The following is a 22,406-nucleotide window of genomic DNA, read 5'->3' as shown; positions in this document are numbered from 1 at the left end:
TTAACACTGGTAGCATGCCGCGACAGCGTGGACGTGAACCGTATGTGCAGTTGACGGACTTTGAGCGAGGGCGTATAGTGGGCATGCGGGAGGCCGGGTGGACGTACCGCCGAATTGCTCAACACGTGGGGCCTGAGGTCTCCACAGTACATCGATGTTGTCGCCAGTGGTCGGCGGAAGGTGCACGTGCCCGTCGACCTGGGACCAGACCGCAGCGACGCACGGATGCACGCCTAGACCGTAGGATCCTACGTAGTGCCGTAGGGGACCACACCGCCACTTCCCAGCAAATTAGGGACACTGTTGCTCCTGGGGTATCGGCGAGGACCATTCGCAACCGTCTCCATGAAGCTGGGCTACGGTCCCGCACACCGTTAGGCCGTCTTCCGCTCACGCCCCAACATCGTGCAGCCCGCCTCCAGTGGTGTCGCGACAGGCGTGAATGGAGACGTGTCGTCTTCAGCGATGAGAGTCGCTTCTGCCTTGGTGCCAATGATGGTCGTATGTGTGTTTGGCGCCGTGCAGGTGAGCGCCACAATCAGGACTGCATACGACCGAGGCACACAGGGCCAACACCCGGCATCATGGTGTGGGGAGCGATCTCCTACACTGGCCGTACACCACTGGTGATCGTCGAGGGGACACTGAATAGTGCACGGTACATCCAAACCGTCATCGAACTCATCGTTCTACCATTCCTAGACCGGCAAGGGAACTTGCTGTTCCAACAGGACAATGTACGTCCGCATGTATCCCGTGCCACCCAACGTGCTCTAGAAGGTGTAAGTCAACTACCCTGGCCAGCAAGATCTCCGGATCTGTCCCCCATTGAGCATGTTTGGGACTGGATGAAGCGTCATCTCACGCGGTCTGCACGTCCAGCATGAACGCTGGTCCAACTGAGGCGCCAGGTGGAAATGGCATGGCAAGCCGTTCCACAGGACTACATCCAGCATCTCTACGATCGTCTCCATGGGAGAATAGCAGCCTGCATTGCTGCGAAAGGTGGATATACACTGTACTAGTGCCGACATTGTGCATGCTCTGTTGCCTGTGTCTATGTGCCTGTGGTTCTGTCAGTGTGATCATGTGATGTATCTGACCCCAGGAATGTGTCAATAAAGTTTCCCCTTCCTGGGACAATGAATTCACGGTGTTCTTATTTCAATTTCCAGGAGTGTATATTTTCAACCCACGAGCAGGTGCAGAAAGAGGTTATGGAGTGGAGGAAAGAGCTGGCAGGAGAGTTCTTTGATGAGGGCATAAAGAAGTTTATGCCACGCCCCACCACATGCACTGGACGGGATGGCAATTATGGGGAAAAGTTGTCAGCAACTGATTCAAGAATATCCTGCCCTTTTTTTTTAAGGTACACTTCATATAAAAATCTAGTTAACTTACTTTCTGAACATGTCCTGTCCATAAGATAATTCTTAGGCTATAGTAGCCACACATCATGAAATTATCAAACAGGAAGTAGTTTACAACACATACTTACACTAATCGAGCTACTACAATGGAAGTGTTCAGAGATCAAATTTTATGCAAAACTCACATTGTACAATTATCAGTGCATTCAGCAATTTGTTCTACTACAGAACATACTCTATACTACACTGACATTTATTTAACAAATTCTAAGTTTGTGCATGCAAATGACAAGTGACAAAACATGTTATGTGAAACATTATGAAAGCTGTAACCGGAACTAGATGAAATTATTCATACAGGTCATTATGATTATGGGCTCATACCAGGAGCTTATTTCCTTTATTTTTTTAAGTCATGTTTGTCAGAGCGATTTGCAGTAAGGGGGAAATGCATCTCTTACACCAGGACACACTTTACACAGTCTCTCCTACACAGCATCAAATCAACATCTTCACATCGCTCATGCATATACCAAATAATAATTTATGCAAAAATTATTGATGGTTGGTTGGTTGTTTCGGGGAAGGAGACCAGACAGCGAGGTCATCGGTCTCATCGGATTAGGGAAGGACGGGGAAGGAAGTCGGCCGTGCCCTTTGAAAGGAACCATCCCGGCATTTGCCTGGAGCGATTTAGGGAAATCACGGAAAACCTAAATCAGGATGGCCGGACGCGGGATTGAACCGTCGTCCTCCCGAATGATTTAAAAGCAATATTGTGATGCGTGCAACAAAGAACTGAAAGAAACACAATGAATACCGTAGTGAAGCTTACATTAACTGGATCCTTTTCCTACAATCATGGTACACAGTCAAATGCTGCAGCAGTGCACTGGCTGCTCTTTAGTTTAGAATGTAATGACTGTAACATGCCATTAGTCTTATTATAGATAACTGTAATTAAATACAGTGAAAATACCTTTTTCTTCAGACTTAAGCTTTTCCAGGAACCATAGACGAAATGTTGGAATTGGAGAAAGTGTTGAAAATTTTGTCACCTGTGGAAATTCTGCTTGGACTTCTTGTACAACTCTCTTGATCAAATAATTTCCTAATTCAATACCCTAGAGAAGAAAAAATAGCACAAGAAAATTATTTATTGAAAGAAACCTCTCTCAGTATTTAGTAAGATTTCTTTCAAAAGACAACTTTAAGAATCTTCCATATTTTATGCACTGAACCACACAAGAAAAGCTGCTAGTGAGGTTGTACTTATCATCTAGCTAGAAAAATTTTATTTAAGGCTGTTGTACATAATTGCTTGAATTACAAGATCACAATATTATGTTATTCATTAAAATATGTGACTTCAGGTGGTAGAAGCCACAAAGCATCTGCCTGCACCTGATGATGTTTGTGTACGAGGGGATCACAAGCCAACTGGAGTCCCAGACAGGGAAAGTTGAGAGAGGTGCCCCGCCAGTCAATATGGCTGCACACTTCTTCCAGATAGTCAAGGTAAATGCTGCATCACTGAAATCAACCTAAGGCTTGTTGTTGCTCTATATGTCACAGATACCACTACACTGGAAAGAATTTGATAAATTGATAACTCAATAGGTTAATGAATTTTGCAAATTTTGGCAAACTAATTAGCACTAAAGATTATAATGGAATGCTCTTCAAGAGGAACATTCTCAGCTAGTGTATGTTTCTTCAAGCATGGGAAAAAGAGGATGTTTCCCTTCAACAATGATTGCTAACCTAGTGATTGGCAATCCAAGCTGGCCAATCAAATGTACAGATCGGCACCTATAGCAAATTTTGCAGAATTATAGAGGATGGATTCTCCTATTGTGTATCACTTCGCTACTGTGCCTGATGTAAGACGCTACAACTACAGTTCATAAGTTACTCAGTACTTTTTAACACCTGTTCTAGTTAAACCAGTTGACATGCCCAGTCTGGTTATAATCTCATTGAATTTTTGCGAATCTAACACACCACATTCATCACCTGGTAATGCAGTAACGCACTCCAGTAAAAGTCTGGCAGTCACCAATTGTTCATGATAGATGGCCAGACAGAGTAGGGAAAATTTTATTGGAAATTGAAATTTTACTTTCTCAATTGTTTGTTTTTGATGCAGTGGCTCTGTGTTCCATTGTAGAGTTGTGATTGGGCTTGGGCTAGTACAATAGCCAATGCCACTAGATATCACAGCCTACCCAGGCTCAGTTCACATAAATAGTATTCTCTCAATGAATTCTGCTGATGGGCTGATGCACTACGAAAGAGTCACTGACTACGGCATGCTTGTGAAGTACCCTCTGCCAGTCAATCAGAGGACTGTGAATGATCATGTGGGGGATGCAGGGCGGACTGGTGAGGTTGCACTGAGAATTCTGGGATGCTCTCTCAGTAACCAACTCTCAACTCAACCAGATGTGTCCTCCTGCTCCTCTGTGGGTGCTATGCCCCTCAGTCTGGTAGTAGGTAGCCGCCCATGTGCCGCAGTCTCGAATCTGTACCACATAGAGTTAGTCATCTAGAAATAAACTCCAATTAATTTGTTTGGAAAGTCTCTCATTCCAATTTATAAATTTTCTTCCTCTCCCAGACACACACATCCCACCTTGTAATCAGGCCTTTGGTAAATCCTGTACACAACATTCTATTTGTCTTAAAAGAATAACTAAACTCTTAAATGTGGCCCTGATATTTTGAGTAACATAATGGGCAATTATTGTAGGGTGTGGCAGAAAAAATTAATTGTTTCAAAATATGATTTGTAAAAGGTAGTTGCAATCTAGCCATGGCCCAAAACAGAATATTCCATGGAAATATAATAATTGCAATACGCTCTATTAATTGTAATATACTCTATCCAGTGCATCACATTCCTTTACTTTTATTAACAGCAAATGCCACAGCCAAATGAGAAATTATTTCATAGCTGATACCAGTAATGAACATAAATTAGCTAATCAACATGAGGCTCAGTAAAACATATCACAACATAAATGGCATCCAGGATAGGGCCTTACCAAATCACACACTACATAAGTGGTGTCCAACAGGTGGCCTTATTTAAATGCAACAGTATAACCTCTGCCTGGAAATGCCAGTATCTGCAACAGCTACACAGTGTGTCTGTGCATTACAAATAGCCTTTACTATGACCACTGACGCATGATACACCGCATTCAGGCAGGCAATGTCTTTAAGATACTGAGATACAACAACAATGACAGTTAACATGCCTAATTTCATCTCAGAAAGCTTGTAATATAAACTTATAAATTAAGGCAACTTTAATTCAAATGTAAGTATTATGTTAGCTACCACACTAAAAGCACTTGGTGGGAAAGTAAACACTGAACCCCGATACACAAAAAGTGTGTGTGTGCGTGTGTGTGTGTGTGTGTGTGTGTGTGTGTGTGTGTGTGTGTGTGTTAGCACTTCACATGCCACAGAAACTTTCTGTGCTGTTTCTGTATCTTTTCATCACACACTGATCAGCTGCACATCAAAGGCTACCTATCCTGATTCTAGTTTGTTGTTTCCATCAGGTAATTCACCTATAGTAGCAATTATGTCTAAAGCAACTATTTTTGGTTTGGCTTTTTTCATTTACTACTACACACAGTTTTATGCATCAGCTGTATGTCACGGCCAGCTGTGTTGTCACTGGCTAATCAGAACTAACAGTTTAGTTGCAAGTCCATGAGTATGCAGACCACAACATAACCTAAAATCAAGTGGCCTTACTTCAAAATCCTAGCAGTATTCCTAAGTGAGCAGTCAAAAAGTTTTAACAAGTACAATTACGACATACCTGTAATCCTTTTTGAGTTGATGTTATAGAGTAAAATATAGCTGCTTTTATAGATGAAGGATCTTCACATTCTGTATGCCCAATTCCAGTTGCTGAAGCTGAGGCGTCAACTAATTCAATAAGTTTATTATTAGCCAACTGAACTGCAGTTTCACTATTACTTATTGCTACTTTGCAGTATTATTAAATAACAGACTCTAAACATAAGTCATGGTGGAGAAAGAGGACAGATTGAAAATGGATGAAAAATGTAAAGATTTTATTGCTTCAGTTCATTTTATCATAACTGATACTAAGCTGAACAGTTTAATATATACAAACAATAGGAACTAACAATTTATTTACACACACACACACACACACACACACACACACACACACACACACACACACCACAGTATCCACAGCTTCATAAAACATACTCTTGTTGATGTTTTACAGTGTAACCTACAGTTCTGATCCACTGAAAAAGATAGGGGGCAGGGTGAGCAGAGTGGGGATCTTAGGTGCTTCAGATGTGCATTATTTGTCAGCTGTCAGTAAGTTCTGAAAACATTACTGAAATGAATTTCATTGAAGATCGTGTTTGGCACAGGAAAGTATTGATAACCGCTGGTACTGATGAGAGTAACAGAATGACTGAGAATACTAAATAGATAAATTATACTGTACAATATGAAGACAAAAACCATATGAACTTCAGAAGCTTTCATGTTGTTATTAATTTTTTTATTTATTTTAAAAAGTACCAGAACAATTGTGAAATACTCACTTGACATGCGTGCAGCAGCAGACACAATACCGCGCATACTACTTGCTATGTTGTCACTCAGTGCTGTGTGCAGGACAACTATTGGCTCAAATGGCATGCTTGTGTGGGTGTACACGAAACATCTCCTATAAGGGCCAACTCTTCTTTTCAGATCAGTCCAGCTCCTAACTGGATGTACTGCTTCATATTCAGAGATCTTAAAACAAAACAGCATAAGTAAAATTGGTGACAGCATTTCTGTTGAGAGAAAGTGAAATACATACAAAAAATCATATTTTGTGCAATCCTACAATTAGTATCTACAGAAGTATCCCACTTCCAAAGCTACATTAGTTTCATAGAAAATAACCCCCCCCCCCCCCCCCCACACACACACACACACAACACATACACAAAGCATACTTCAGTGACCATTTTTAACCAACTTCTGCGAGAAATGAAGATTAATAGTGACAAACCACACAATTTGGAGACTAATACTTCTCTTCAGGCTCACTGAATCTAATTTTGGAAGAAATATCTACTCACTGTTCAGTTCAACTTACATTGCACACTTCATGAAATAAATCAAGGAAAGGAAAAGAAAAGAAAATGTTTTACACATATTAAAGAATATGGAAAGAGGAAAATAATGTAGAACTCTAACATAAATAACAAATGAGAACTGCATTTCACAAACCTGTAGCAAGTAGTGAAACACTATCACTTGTTGTGATTAGTACGACTTTAATTTTGCGGACCTTTCACTCAGAGAATCTAAACAGTGTGTTAGCGTAGTCGTGTAGTGCAGCAGTCATTACCTGACAAAATTTTTCTAATTAACCATGAGGGAAAGCAAACTGAAGACAGTGAGTCAATGAAAAAAATCATGTCACTGAAGAGACAGGAATTAATCATTACAAGGATGATGACCGTCAAAGTTCACCAACAAACTAAACACATATTTGGGTTTGGTGGAAATAACAGAAAGGCACTAGCAATCCACATAAAACATGAACTGAGAACATTTAGTTCAAATTCAACAAATGTGTGAGAACTGGGGAACAAACATGTCATAAATCACACTCTAGATAAATACATATCAAGTAAAGTAATATAAGATAGTAAAGACACAACCTGACTCATTATACCACTCTGAGAATGTTCGAACAAAAGAGGATGTAGAAAAACTGATAGAGGAAACTCAATGGCAGCTCATGAATCTGCAAGAGCAATGCAGGAAGCCTACAATAATTTTCACAACCAAATGCTACAAAATGGCTACCAGATAGCCCCAGGAAATTTTCAATATATGTTCTGTTAATTCCATCTCTTTTGCATCATTCGGATGTTGAAGCTGACGACTACAGACAAATGGCCAAAATATTAAATTTCACATTAAAAATGCATTCACTCATGAGAATACTAATACAGTGCCAATGTTTTGGTGTCGTCTAAAGAGTGCGGTTGAAAGTTACAGTTGGTACCACAAAACAGCACCACAATCTACAGACAGTCACTGTCAAAGCTGTTTCACAGAGGAAGACCGCACTGCAGTTCCTTCTCTAAAACCTCGCACAAACGAAAAAATGGCTGACATCGAAATAAGTGTCCAAGGAATAGAAAAGCAACTGGAATCACTCAACAGAGGAAAGTCCACTGGACCTGACAGGATACCAATTCAAATCTACACAGAGTAAGCGAAAGAACTTGCCCCCCTTCTAACAGCCGTGTAACGCAAGTCTCTAGAGGAACGGAAGGTTCCAAATGATTGGAAAAGAGCACAGGTAGTCCCAGTCTTCAAGAAGGGTCGTCGAGCAGATGCGCAAAACTATAGACCTATATCTCTGACGTCGATCTGTTGTAGAATTTTAGAACATGTTTTTTGCTCGAGTATCATGTCTTTTTTGGAAACCCAGAATCTACTATGTAGGAATCAACATGGATTCCGGAAACAGCGATCGTGTGAGACCCAACTCGCTTTATTTGTTCATGAGAAAATATTAGATACAGGCTCCCAGGTAGATGCTATTTTTCTTGACTTCCGGAAGGCGTTCGATACAGTTCCGCACTGTCGCCTGATAAACAAAGTAAGAGCCTACGGAATATCAGACCAGCTGTGTGGCTGGATTGAAGAGTTTTTAGCAAACAGAACACAGCATGTTGTTATCAATGGAGAGACGTCTACAGACGTTAAAGTAACCTCTGGTGTGCCACAGGGGAGTGTTATGGGACCGTTGCTTTTCACAATATATATAAATGACCTAGTAGATAGTGTCGGAAGTTCCATGCGGCTTTTCGCGGATGATGCTGTAGTATACAGAGAAGTTGCAGCATTAGAAAATTGTAGCGAAATGCAGGAAGATCTGCAGTGGATAGGCACTTGGTGCAGGGAGTGGCAACTGACCCTTAACATACACAAATGTAATGTATTGCAAATACATAGAAAGAAGGATCCTTTATTGTATGATTATATGATAGCGAAACAAACACTGGTAGCAGTTACTTCTGTAAAATATCTGGGAGTATGCATGCGGAACAATTTGAAGTGGAATGATCATATAAACTTAATTGTTGGTAAGGCGGGTGCCAGGTTGAGATTCATTGGGAGAGTCCTTAGAAAATGTAGTCCATCAACAAAGGAGGTGGTTTACAAAACACTCGTTCGACCTATACTTGAGTATTGCTCATCAGTGTGGGATCCGTACCAGATCGGGTTGACGGAGGAGATAGAGAAGATCCAAAGAAGAGCGGCACGTTTCGTCACAGGGTTATTTGGTAACCGTGATAGTGTTACGGAGATGTTTAACAAACTCAAGTGGCAGACTCTGCAAGAGAGGCACTCCGCATCGCGGTGTAGCTTGCTCGCCAGGTTTCGAGAGGGTGCGTTTCTGGATGAGGTCTCGAATATATTGCTTCCCCCTACTTATACCTCCCGAGGAGATCACGAATGTAAAATTAGAGAGATTAGAGCGCGCACGGAGGCTTTCAGACAGTCGTTCTTCCCGCGAACCATACACGACTGGAACAGGAAAGGGAGGTAATGACAGTGGCACGTAAAGTGCCCTCCGCCACACACCGTTGGGTGGCTTGCGGAGTATAAATGTAGATGTAGATGTAGATGTCTATACATGAGGTCAGGTGTTCTGCTGTTGCATAAGATAATGATGATTTACAGGTCATGATTCTTCACTGCCTCCAGCATGAAGCTTTGTCTTTGTTTCACTAAGGTCACTGGAATGTAGTTTGCACAAAGGAACTCACACAAAATCATTGTACTTGGCAAGGCATGGACACCCTAACTCAGCAAATGATCTCTCAATGTAATGTTTGTGCAGAGCATCCATCCGCTCCACCGCAACACTTTTTTCAGTCGGTACATCTGCCCACACCATGCCAATGCATATTCATTGATTCCATAAGTTCATTCTGGAACATGCAATGGTTGCTGGTAGTAGACTGGAGTGTATACGTGAACAAGGAAAAACTACAAATATACTTTCTCCTGAGAGAAAATACTCTTTTTTCATGTTAAGTGACAGTATACTTTCCCTCAGAACTGTAAAACTTACCAATCCTTTGAATGGTAAAGGTTCTATACACCAGTATAGAACTTTGCAGCACTTTAAAAAATGAAACCCAACAAGAAAAACAACATATTTTGGGAAGCTCTTTGATGTGCAGCAACATGTACACTGCATCTTTTTTCATTGCAGATGTATAAATAGGAATTCCAACAAATGCAGCATGTTACTTTTCAAAGCAGTGAAATCGAGATTGCAATGCACTTTTGTCTGCCAATTATAGTTCAAGTCATGTGATTCCGCCAGCCAATGATATCACAGCACAGGACATGTGATGTAGTCAGGCAATAGCAACACCACTGTTATGCAGCGTGAACACACAAATAGGAAAAGTTAATGGTTTAAATTAATATACACATTGTAAAGCAACAAGAAAATTTAAATAATGTCGTAAATGGCTGGTTGTCTGGACCCAAAATTTTTCTAAGTGGCTGGTTCTCCAATTTTTAAGTTCTGAATGAGAGTCAAATGCTCTGTGGTTTACGAAATTCACTGCACTTTCTCATACGTAAAATAATTCATCTTGTGTAAAAGGAAACTGACTTTGAAAGTAACGCTTCTCAAACTACCACTTGCAATATTTTGCCATGACCTGTTAGAAATCGTTTCATTTGAACAGTTGCCAGAGAGTGCCAGAAAACAGGTGCTACTGCGCATGAGCAGCTACAATGATGTAGGAAGCCCTTGCTTGGCATTTGCTCTGCTCATACACCTTTTGTCGCATTTTTTTAGAATTTCACACATAGTGGGGTATCATGTGACCATGAGCAGCACTGTAGCATGTTGTTCGAAAAGGGCATATTGAGTTATTTTACTTAGAGCAATTTTTTATCATAGCCTAAACAGATAAGGAATGTAAAATACGAAAGCAGTCTTTGGCATAATATTTATTTCAAAACAAGACTCTGCAACTCAAAGTACCCTAATATTTTTCTGTGTGGTAACTATAACGAAGGTTTTTTTTATTCGTACTCTTCAATATTGTTATGTAGCATTTCCAATCAGGTTTACTTCCACACAGCACTACAAAATGCTAGTAAGATGGAATACAAATTTCTTGCAATACTAATAATAATAAGAAGAAGAAGAAGAAGAAGAAGAAGAAGAAAAACAGTTGTTTGAATATTTCAATACAAAAAATTAACAAAGTCATTTGTGAAACCAAGAAACTATAACTGGCAGTTCATATTCTACTCCAGAAGTAAATATAAAACCTTGTTGTGAGTTACAACGATACAACACAGTGTGCTGCCAATCTACAGTTTACTGAAGAATGTTGTTAAGTAACTTTTATATGGAAACAACACAAACTAAGAAATAATATCAGGCCTAGAGGATGTCCAGACAAGTGTTGAAACATGTCTTGTGACTGAGAAGCATAGGTTTTACGGAAGGCAGATACATAAAATTTTGCTAAAGCTGTCAAAATATTTAAAACAAAACATTTTATTCAATTGTACTGACCAAATTTGCCTTCTTATCCATCTTCAAGTGAATATTTACATATGTTTGTACTTATAGAGCATTAAGGGATCTTACATTATGTCATACAAGAAACAGGACCTCAGAGATTACTCCGAGATAATTAGAACTTCGTAAGACGTACTAAAATACACAATTTGACTTAAAGTGTACACTCATATGTCAAGATTCACATTTAAGTAGTCCCCTACATGGTATTAAGCTTTTCAATGTTGTTTTCAAGATGCCAGTTTTTTGGAGTACCAGTACTGTATTATCTCATGTTTGGTTCTTTATTACAGCATAATGTCATATATGCCAAAGGATGAAATCATGCACTTGAAATTCAGTGAACACTGAAAGTAGCCAATAGTGTGCAATACAGTACGACACTTTGTTTCAAGTACTGGCTGCTTCTGTGAGAAAGATTAATAAAAGTCAATTTTCTTCACAAAACTGACAAAAATAACTTCATTGTTCTGAGAGGTGATTAACTCTCAACTGCCAATAACGCAAAAATAAAATAAGATCAGAAAACTGAAACTAATAATATATTTTAGTTCTCTGTAATTATTACAGAAATCCACTCTGCTTTCATTTGATGTGAGAGCTGTAAACTAAGAGAAAACTGCAAAATCATGAAACATAAACACGGGTCACATGGAGACTGCCCCCCATTACAACTTAGACCGCTATGCGCATGCGCAAATCTGGCAGCTTGGGCACACCAGAAAAATTAGCACCAGACTGCTTACTACTACTGCTCATACAGCCAATAGCCACACTTCAAGTAGCCTGAAGTGAGCGAAGGTGTTGCTCAGCTCTGTGCATTCACATACGCCCGCTGGCAAGTGCTCACAGGAACCTAATTTGAACAGTTGTGAAGTCACACTAATCAAAAGCAGTTTGTTGTTATGAGGATAGTCTTCATCCTAAAGCCTTTGACAAATTTTGCTGTTGGCAGATGTTTATGTGCGTACTGTGTTTCTTTGTTGTAAATGGTGCATTTTCTTTGCAACTTAAGTTTTATTTTGGCGTTTTTCTCTCATTTATGTTTCAATGCTGCAGTATTATTCCGCAGTAGCAGACTAAAAGTAAAATCATTTGTTAGAGTATCAGTTCTTACTAGTGCCAGTCAAAATTACAAAAATTTAACTGAAAACTAAAAGAATGAAAAATTCCCACAATTTTAAAAAATTCCCACGCGTTCCCAGTTTTCTCCCACATGAAAAAATTCCATGTTTTTCCCGGATTGTTCAGCTCTCCTGGGGCATATACAATCTGTAGATACATACAATAAATTTCCTTTTGTAGTCCCCATGACACCCACCAATACAGAATCGGCTTTGTCTTGTATTTTTTGTCTCAAAGGTCTCCATGAGGTCCTTGTCTTGGACAACATACCACAATTCACATAATTGCTGTACCCTGTTGCACCTTCTGCAGCCGCCATGGAAACAGTTCTTTCCAAGGGGTCAGTCACAGTTTCAGCCACAGGATAGAGTATTCATTAAATTTTTCAGAAGGAAGCAGTGTTGGGAGCATGGGATCATCACACAAGTTTTGGGTCATTCATTTTATGTTGTTCAAGGTTTCCCTGTGCTCCTTCAGGATCACCAGAACCAGTCGCAGCACTCTAATATCAGCGATCCTGCCGCAGAATTTTCGCCCACAGACCCAGCTTGCTGCTGGGGGGAGCAACAGTAGTCATCTCTGTGTTGTCTAGAGCAGTGCTGGTGGAGATTGACATCGCACCACCATTGCCACCGCCACCATCATTGGCATTGCCAACATCAGCACTGGTCCTGCAGCCTGAGCCAATGTGCACAGAGGTGCCATGCTGCCAGACAACAGTCAAGACACCCCTAGTGTTTCACCTGTTGTCTGCTCACCACAGCATCTATGCCCCTGGATGCGGGGGTGCACTCTGTGGCTGATTTTTCTGCTCGTGTTCCTGGGCACTCGCAAGGTAGATACCAAGGTGTGGACAGGGAACAGCCAATAGCTGTTGCTACAGATCCTCCCTCCTCATCTACGTCCTCATTCCTCATTCAGGCCACTCACCAGTCATCATTACATGACCCAACACTACACGAGGACGGTATGGAGTTTTTTCTTGGGGGGGGGGGGGGGGGGTTGTCCAAAAAGTGAGGTCCTACACTACCGTTGGTACCTCAAAACGGCATCACAAGCCGACGATAGTCACTACCACCAGACACAGCAATGAACAAGAGATGTTAGCACGGACATGCTCAATAGTTCCCATGTTCCACTGCTACTGGGAGCTTGCTTACATCAGAGCACAGCGCCACTCACCCATTCTGTAATAACTGCCTACAATGGTGGCATGGTCTTAGCTCATATCTGGCTGTGTTCTAACAGAACTAGTAGTCAGAACTGTGTATCAACATTTATAGTCAATTGTACATCTAGAGGTGACTAGAATTCTCTATTGTATCAAGTGATAATAGTTATAGTGTTCAGCGACAGTCACAACTACATAGTGGACATGAATTGTTTCTAAGTTAAGTATTTTAAATTGTTAAAATTTTATTAAAGTGATATAATATTTTGTGTGCATTGTAGTAGCCCTCAACCTCATCAAGAAGTAAATCTAGGCTTGCTACACAACACTAAAAATGTTAGACTGCCACACACACTGCCAAATAAAGGATAGTCAAAAGCAAATAAAATTAATCAAAATGAGCAAGACACAATGTCCTGCAGGAGCTCCTGTTACATTTTATAATCAATATGCAACCACAATTATAGAAACAAACTTGGTTACAGTATTATGAAAAGCAAAGAGGAAGTAGATGAAGGTGAGGTGGGAAACATGATACAGTGAGCAGAATTTGACAAAGCATCGAAGACCTACATTGAAAGAAGACCCCTGGAGTAGATGACATTTCTACAGCATTAATGAGATACGTAGGACACTATAACATTACAAAACTACATCAACCTATATGTGACATGTACGAGACAACTGAACTAACATAATATTTCAAGAAAAATGTAATGATTCAAATTCCAAAAAAGGAGGTGCTAATAATTACCAAATCATCAGTTATGTAAGTTATGATGGCAAAGTACTTACACACTTTATTTGCAGGAGACTGGAATGACTGTCAGAATGACTGACAGAACACAACCTCAAAGAAGATCAGTTCGGTTTCCAGAGAAAAGTAGAAACTTGAGATAATAGTGACCATATGACTAATATTAGATGACAGATTGGGGGAAAAAAGTTTATAGTGTTTGTAGATTCAGAGAAACTTTTTGACAATATCAACTGTAATATACTCTTTGAAATCCTAAAGGTAGCAGGTTATCTACAACTTGCTGGAATATATTCTTTGAAATCCTAAAGGTAACATGGACCAAACACATGAAGCAAAAGGTTATCTACAACTTCCTGAGAAAATAAACAGCAATTATAAGAGTTGAACCACATGAAAGGAATCAGTAGTTCAGAAGGGAGTGAGGCATGGTTGTAGTCTATATCCAGGGAAGCATACACAGATAGTCCAAGCATTAAGAAGATGCTTGCTATAAGCAGGAAATCCAGATTTGAGTCACAGGCTGGTACAAATTTTCATGTCACTATTCCACATTTACATCTACATAGATACTGCACAAGCCACCATATGGTGCGTGGTGGAGGGTACCCTGTACCAGTACTATTCATTTCCTTTACTGTTCCACTCGCAAATAGAGTGAGGCAAAAATGATTGTTTATATGCCTCCACATGAGACCTAATTTCTCGTATCCTATATTCATGGTCCTTACACACAACGTATGTTGGTGGCAGCAGAACAGTTCGGCAGTCGGCTTCAAATGCTGGTTCTCTCTCAACAGTGTTTCTTGAAAAGAACATCGCCTTTCCCCCAGGGATTCCCATTTGAGTTCCTGAAATGTTTCTGTAACACTTACATGTTGTCAAACCTACCAGTAACAAATCTAGCAGCCTGTCTCTGAATTGCTTCAATGTCTTCCTTCAATCCAACCTGGTACAGGTCCCAAACACTCGAGTAGTACTCAAGAATAGGTCACACCAGCAATCCTATATGCGGTCCCCCTTACAGGTGAAACACTCTTTCCTAAAATTCTCCCAGTAAACAAGGTCGACCATTTGCCTTCCCTACCACAGTCCTCACATGCTTGTTCCATCTCATATCGCTTTGCAGTGTTACGTCCAGATATTTAAACGAACTGCCTATGTCACACAGGACACTAGAAATACTGTACCCAAACACTACAGGTTTGGTCTTCCTACTCATCTGCATTAACTTATATCTTTCAACATTTAGCGCTAGCTGTCATTCATCACACCAATGGAAATTTTGTCTCAGTCATTTTGTATCTTCCTACAGTCACTCAACTTCAACACCTCATTGTACACCATGGCATCATCTACAAACAACCACAGATTGCTGCTCATCCTGCCCACCAAATCATTTACGTACATAGAGAGAACAGCAGCAGTCCTATCACACTTTCCTTGGGCATACCTGACGATACCCTTGTCTCTGGTGAACACTCACCATCAAGGACTGGGTTCTATTATTTAAGAAGTCTTCAAGCCACTCACATATCTGTGAACTTATTCCATATTCTTGTACCTTCATTAACAGGCTGCAATGGGACACTGTGTCAAATGCTTTCCAGAAATCTACAAATATGGAGTCTACCTGTTGCCCTTCATCCACAGTTCACAGTATATCATGTGAGAAAAGGGCAAGCTGGGTTTCACATGTGCGATCCTTTCTAATACCATGATGATTAATGGACATACGGTTCTCAGTCTCAAGAAAGTTTATTATATTTGAACTGACAATATATTCAGGGATTCTGCAGAAAACAGAAGTTAGGGAATTTTAGAACATGTTTTTTGCTCGCGTATCATGTCATTTCTGGAAACCCAGAATCTACTATGTAGGAATCAACATGGATTCCGGAAACAGCGATCGTGTGAGACCCAACTCGCCTTATTTGTTCATGAGACCCAGAAAATATTAGATACAGGCTCCCAGGTAGATGCTATTTTTCTTGACTTCTGGAAGGCGTTCGATACAGTTCCGCACTGTCGCCTGATAAACAAAGTAAGAGCCTACGGAATATCAGACCAGCTGTGTGGCTGGATTGAAGAGTTTTTAGCAAACAGAACACAGCATGTTGTTATCAATGGAGAGACGTCTACAGGCGTTAAAGTAACCTCTGGCGTCCCACAGGGGAGTGTTATGGGACCATTGCTTTTCACAATATATATAAATGACTTAGTAGATAGTGTCGGAAGTTCCATGTGGCTTTTCGTGGATGATGCTGTAGTATACAGAGAAGTTGCAGCATTAGAAAATTGTAGCGAAATGCAGGAAGATCTGCAGCGGATAGGCACGTGGTGCAGGGAGTGGCAACTGACCCTTAACATAGACAAATGTAATGTATTGCGAATACATAGAAAGAAGGATCCTTTATTGTATGATTATATGATAGCGGAACAAACACTGGTAGCAGTTACTTCTGTAAAATATCTGGGAGTATGCGTGCGGAACGATTTGAAGTGGAATGATCATATAAAATTAATTGTTGGTAAGGCGAGTACCAGGTTGAGATTCATTGGGAGGGTGCTTAGAAAATGTAGTCCATCAACAAAGGAGGTGGCTTACAAAACACTCGTTCGACCTATATTTGAGTATTGCTCATCAGTGTGGGATCCGTACCAGATCGGTCTGACGGAGGAGAGAGAGAAGATCCAAAGAAGAGCGGCGCGTTTCGTCACAGGGTTATTTGGTAACCGTGATAGCGTTACAGAGATGTTTAATAATCTCAAGTGGCAGACTCTGCAAGAGAGGCGCTCTGCATCGCGGTGTAGCTTGCTCGCCAGGTTTCGAGAGGGTGCGTTTCTGGATGAGGTATCGAATATATTGCTTCCCCCTACTTATACCTCCCGAGGAGATCACGAATGTAAAATTAGAGAAATTAGAGCGCGCACGGAGGCTTTCAGACAGTCGTTCTTCCCGCGAACCATACGGGACTGGAACAGGAAAGGGAGGTAATGACAGTGGCACGTAAAGTGCCCTCCGCCACACACCGTTGGGTGGCTTGCGGAGTATCAATGTAGATGTAGATTGGTCTGTAACTTTGTGGGTACGATCTTTTACTCTTCTTATATACTGGAATCACACATACTTCTTTCCCAGTTACTTGGGACTCTGTGGTGGGTGATATATTCACGATAAATGCAAGCCAGGTAAGGGGCCAATGCCGTAGAGTACTCCTTGTAAAATCAAACAAGGATTCCATCTGGACCTGGTGCTTTATTTGCTTTCAAATCTTTTAGTTGTTTCTCTATTCTAGGGATGCTTATTATTATGTTGTTCATACAAGAGTCTATCCAATGGTCAAATGATGGCATGTTTGTATGGTTCTCATGTGTTAATGATTTTTTGAATGTGAAATTTAAAACTTCAGCTTTTGTTTTGCTATCTTCAACTGCCACACCAGACTGCCAGTGATTTTATGTAAGACCAGAATTTTCTCAGGTTCTCGGCCAGATCTTTTGTTAAGGTGTGACAGTGGTAGTTGCTGTATGCTTCATGCATGTATCTTTTCACAGATGTACAAATCTCTATTATACTTCGTTTGTCATCATTTGAACCAAGAGTGCAACAGCCTCTGCTTCCTGGACATCATCCAATTTTCATTATTAAACCGTGGTGGGACTTTTCCACCCTTTATCCACTTCCTAGGCGCATAACTCTCCAGACCACGATTTATGATCTGCTTAAACTTTGCCCATCTCTACAGCCATCTTACTGGAACTAAGTGATGCCAATTCACTGTCTAAGTGAGATGCTAATAACTCCTTATCTGCTCTATCTGGCAGTAACATTCTCCTTACCAAATAACCTAAATTGGAACAATGACATAGATAATGTTGTGGGTAGAACAAACCAAAGACTGTGATTCAGTGGCAGAACACTTAGAAGGTGCAACAGGTCTACTAAAAGATACTGCTTACACCATGCTTGTCCGCCCTATCCTGGAGTATTGCTGTGCGGTGTGGGATCTGCATCAGGTGGGATTGACGGACGACATCGAAAAAGTTCAAAGAAGGGCAGCTTGTTTTGTATTATCGTGAAATAGGAGAGAGAGTGCCTCAGATATGATATGAGAACTGAAGTAGGAATCATTAAAACAAGGGTTTTTTTTGTTATGACGGGACCTTCTCATGAAATTTCAGTCACCTGTTTTCGCTCTCATTGCGAAAACATTCTTTTTGCACCCACCTACAAAGGGAGAAATGATCATCATGGTAAAATAAGATAAATCAGGGCTCACACAGAAAAATTTCAGTACTTGTTTTTTCCGTACGCCATTCAGGAGTGCAACGGTAGAGAGACAGCTTGAAGGTGGTTCATTGAACCCTCTGCCAGGGACTTTATTGTGAATAGCACAGTAATCATATAGATGTATATAGATGAAGGTGTAGACTTTGTCAAAAAGATCTGACCTATTTGTAGTTACAAGCTCTGCGAAGAGCTTCTGTAAAGTTTGGAAGGTAGGAGACGAGATACTGGCAGAAGTAAAGCTGTGAGTACCGGGTGTGAGTCGTGCTTCGGTAGCTCAGATGGTAAAGCACTTGCCCGCGAAAGGCAAAGGTCCCGAGTTCGAGTCTCGATCGGGCACACAGTTTTAATCTGCCAGGAAGTTTCATATCAGCGCACACTCCGCTGCAGAGTGAAAATCTCATTCTGGTATTTCATACTGTTTGTGATGAAATAATTATTTAATAAACTTTTGGAATCATCCACCACAGTGTTTTTTAGAGTTTTCTGTGTGTTGAAGTCATTTAGTAAACTTAGTGATTTAGTTTTCAGCTGACATTTCCTATTGTTTCCAGTGAAACATTCCAGTAAAATTTTTGATTCAGTGTTTTAACTTCATTGAGTGTTCCAGTGGCCACTTGAATTTCTAGTTTTAGCTAATAATTTGGTTTTAGCTCTGTCGGAGGTTTGTGAGTAGTGGGTTATGGTGTGGGAGTTGTTCGAAGTATTTTCATTGGGGGGAATGCAGTGGGGAAGCCAGTGGGCATTCTAATGAAATCCTCTCCTGGGAATGCAGAATGTGTAGTAGAAATAAGTTGATAGAGGAGCAGAGGCGTAAGATCTGTGTCCTTCAGGTTCAGTTACAATGCACAAAGAAGGAACTAGATAGGTTGAGGAGGGTGAGGGGTGTTGGGGAATGGGAACTGGCAGTTGGCAAGAAGGCAGCTAGGAGGAGGAGGTATTCAGGCAGTTACACTTTGCGTATATGCAATAGATTTGGCCAACTGTCAGAGTTGAGTGCAGAGGAGCTTCTTGTAGCTGTACATGTAGGGAACATGCAGCAGTCCTCAGCAGTTAGGAGGCCTAGGTCAGTTGCAAAGTCTAACAGAAAGAAGAAGGTCCTGCTGCTAGGTAGTTCGCACAGTAGAGGTGGGGGCCAGCAGTTGTAGGAAACATTGCAGAGTGAGTACCAGGTCACCAGCATTGTGAAGGCTAGTTCAGGGTTGGCTCAGGACACTGACAGCTTAGGGGAGTTATGTATGAATTTTACAAAGGAGGTTCAGGTAGTGATAGTGGGTGGAGCAGGGAACAGTCTTGATGCGGATGGGGAATATGATGTAGGTGGTAACCAGGCAAAGATAGCTACTCAAACTGGTGGCACTAATGTGCATTTCGTGCAACTGTTTCAGCGTCATGATCGGCCTCATCTTAACACGGCTGTTAGACGCATTAACATGGGGCTGGAGAGGGTGGTAATGGCAGAGGGCATGGGTCACATTTCAGTGGTGCCAGTTGGGTCTATCAGTAAATCGGGTTTCACTAGGCATGGCCTGCACCTCATTAGGTATGTGAAGGGGAGGCTGTCAAAGTTTACAGGTGACAATAGTGGTGGGATCACTCATGGAAAAATTCCTGTAGTAGTTGGTGTTAGAGCTGCATCCTTTTTAGATTGAAGTCAGCTGATAGGTATACTTGCTTAAAGTAAGTCCCTCTAACTAAGGGCTAACCTTCAGAGGATGTCACGTTTCCAAGTAGAGAAGAAATTAGCATATTTCATCAAAATATAAGACCTATTAGAGATAAAGTTTGTGAACTGTTTATAAATGTTGACTCTCAAATTATTGGTGTATCAGAGCACCACCTACATAATTTGACAATTCAGAGGCTACCTTTCCCAAGATACAGATTAGCTGGCTGTTTTTCAAGGCGTTCCTTGCGGGGTGGGGGAGTGGCTACGTACATAAAAAACAGTATTCCATTTGAGTTCATAGACGTATCATGACACTGCACTGAATAGATATTTGAATGTTGTGCAGGGGCAGTTGACTTTAGTGAAACTAAACTTCTAATTGTCGTTGTTTATAAGTCCCATAACTCTGATTTCAGAGCATTTCTGCTCAAGCTAGAGAGGGTTCTTGATTCACTTTGTAGGAAGCAGCAGAAATTAGTTACATGTGGTGACTTCAATATAAATTTTGTATATGATTGGGGGGGGGGGGGGGGAGGAAGGCATGTTGGTAGATGGTAGATCTCCTAAATTCATATGATCTGATGCAGATAGTGTTTTTTCCAACTAGGGCGAAGGGGAACAGTAGCACAGCCATAGACAATATTTTTATTCATTCTTCATTGCTAGACGGGCATTCTGTTAGTAAAAGGGTGAATTGCCTTTCAGACCATGATGCACAAATTATAACACTAAAAGGCTTTTGTACTCAAACAAATGTCACATTTAATTATGAACTATGTAGGAAAGTTAATTCAATAGCAATAAAGAGATTTTTAAACCTTGTCAAGAAACAAGAGTGACAGGATGTTCATAGTGCCGATAACATAGATGATAAATATAATAGTATGAAAGCTTTCACAGTCATCCCGGAAGGTTTACCAGAAGATATAAATATAATACTTTCCTTAACACATTTCTCATGCTCTTTGAGAGTTGCTTTCCATTAGAACGTTCTAAACAGGGTACTAGCAGTAATAGGCAGCCCAGGTAGCTGACTAGTGGGATAAGGATATCACAGTCATAATCGTGCTACAGTAGCCCATTACAAACAGTATTGTAAGGTGCCCAGAAATGTTACTAGGAAGACAAAAGAGTAGGTGGTATGCAAATAGAATAGCTAATTCACAGGATAAAATTAAAACTATATGGTACTTGTGAAGGAAGTGTCTGGTCAGCAGCAGAAGGTCAATGATATAAAGTCAGTTCATAGTACAAATATTTCTGTTATTGATAAATCAGATATATGTACAGTATTTAACAATCACTGTCTCAGCATTGCTGCTGAATTAAATATAAATTTAGTTTCTACAGGGAATCATAACTTTCTAGGCAAATGCCTTTCCGAGACTAATGTCTGAAATACTCCTCTGTGATATAGACAAGGGGGAGATTGAGTCAATAATTAAATCACTGAAGACTAAGGGCTCTCTTGGAGATGATGGAGTGCCTAGCAGAATATTAAAGTACTGTGCTGCACATGTTAGCCCTCTATTTAGCCATATTTGTAATTTTTCCTTTAAGAATGGGCAGTTTCCTGAATTATTAAAATACTCAGTAGTAAAGCCACTTTAGAAAAAGGGAGAAAGGGATAATGTAGGCAATTTTAGACCTATTTCTATGCCATCAGTCTTTGCTAAAATTATTAAAAAGGCTGTGTATGTAAAGATAATTGATCATTTTATATCACATGATTTGCTATCAAATATACAGTTCGGCTTTAGAAGTCGTTTAACAACTGATAATGCTATATTCTCTTTTCTCTGTGATGTACTGAATGGGTTAAACAACATGTTTTGAATGCTAGGCATATTTTTTGATTTAACTAAGGCATTTGATTGTGTTGATCACAAAATATAGCTCCATTAGTTGGATCATTACGGAATACGGGTAGTAGCTCACAATTTGTTCACCTCTTACTTTAGCAACAGCAGCAAAAGGTCATTATTCACAATGTTGTGAATGGCTGTGATGTGGGGTCTCAGTGGGGTATGGTCAAGTGGGAGGTGCCCCAGGGATCAGTTTTGGGGCCACTCCTGTTCCTTATTTATACAAATGACCTGCACTCTAGTATTACTGGTAACTCTAAAATATTTCTGCTTGCTGATACCACTAGCTTGGTAGTATAGGACATTGTGTGCAACACTGGCTCAGTTTCAAATAGTGCAGTTCATGACCTAAGTTCATGGCTTGTAGAAAATAAACTAATGCTAAATCACAGTAAGACTCAGTTTTCACAGTTTCTAACCCACAATTCAACAAAACCTGATGTTTTAATTTCACAGAATGGGCATATGATTAGTGAAACTGAACAGTTCAAATTTATAGGAGTTCAGATGGATAG

General features: G+C 40.6%; 1 protein-coding gene across 3 annotated transcripts in view; it reads right to left on the bottom strand.

Moving 5' to 3' along the window:
- LOC126469746 (malonyl-CoA decarboxylase, mitochondrial-like) overlaps window positions 1–22,406 on the bottom strand; it is a 91,882-nt gene that overhangs the window by 39,755 nt on the left and 29,721 nt on the right. For all 3 annotated transcript variants that reach the window (XM_050096960.1, XM_050096959.1, XM_050096957.1), the window contains 3 exons: window positions 5,981–6,176; window positions 5,209–5,318; window positions 2,350–2,494 (listed from right to left, as the gene is read on the bottom strand). In XM_050096960.1, the coding sequence (XP_049952917.1) occupies window positions 2,350–2,494; window positions 5,209–5,318; window positions 5,981–6,176 (451 nt within the window). The remainder of the gene's footprint in view (window positions 1–2,349; window positions 2,495–5,208; window positions 5,319–5,980; window positions 6,177–22,406) is intronic.

Source organism: Schistocerca serialis, chromosome 3 (assembly GCF_023864345.2).
Source record: "Schistocerca serialis cubense isolate TAMUIC-IGC-003099 chromosome 3, iqSchSeri2.2, whole genome shotgun sequence".
Taxonomy (NCBI): Eukaryota; Metazoa; Arthropoda; class Insecta; order Orthoptera; family Acrididae; genus Schistocerca; species Schistocerca serialis.
Note: the sequence above shows the minus strand (reverse complement) of the source record. Positions and strands in the feature narration are given on the sequence as shown.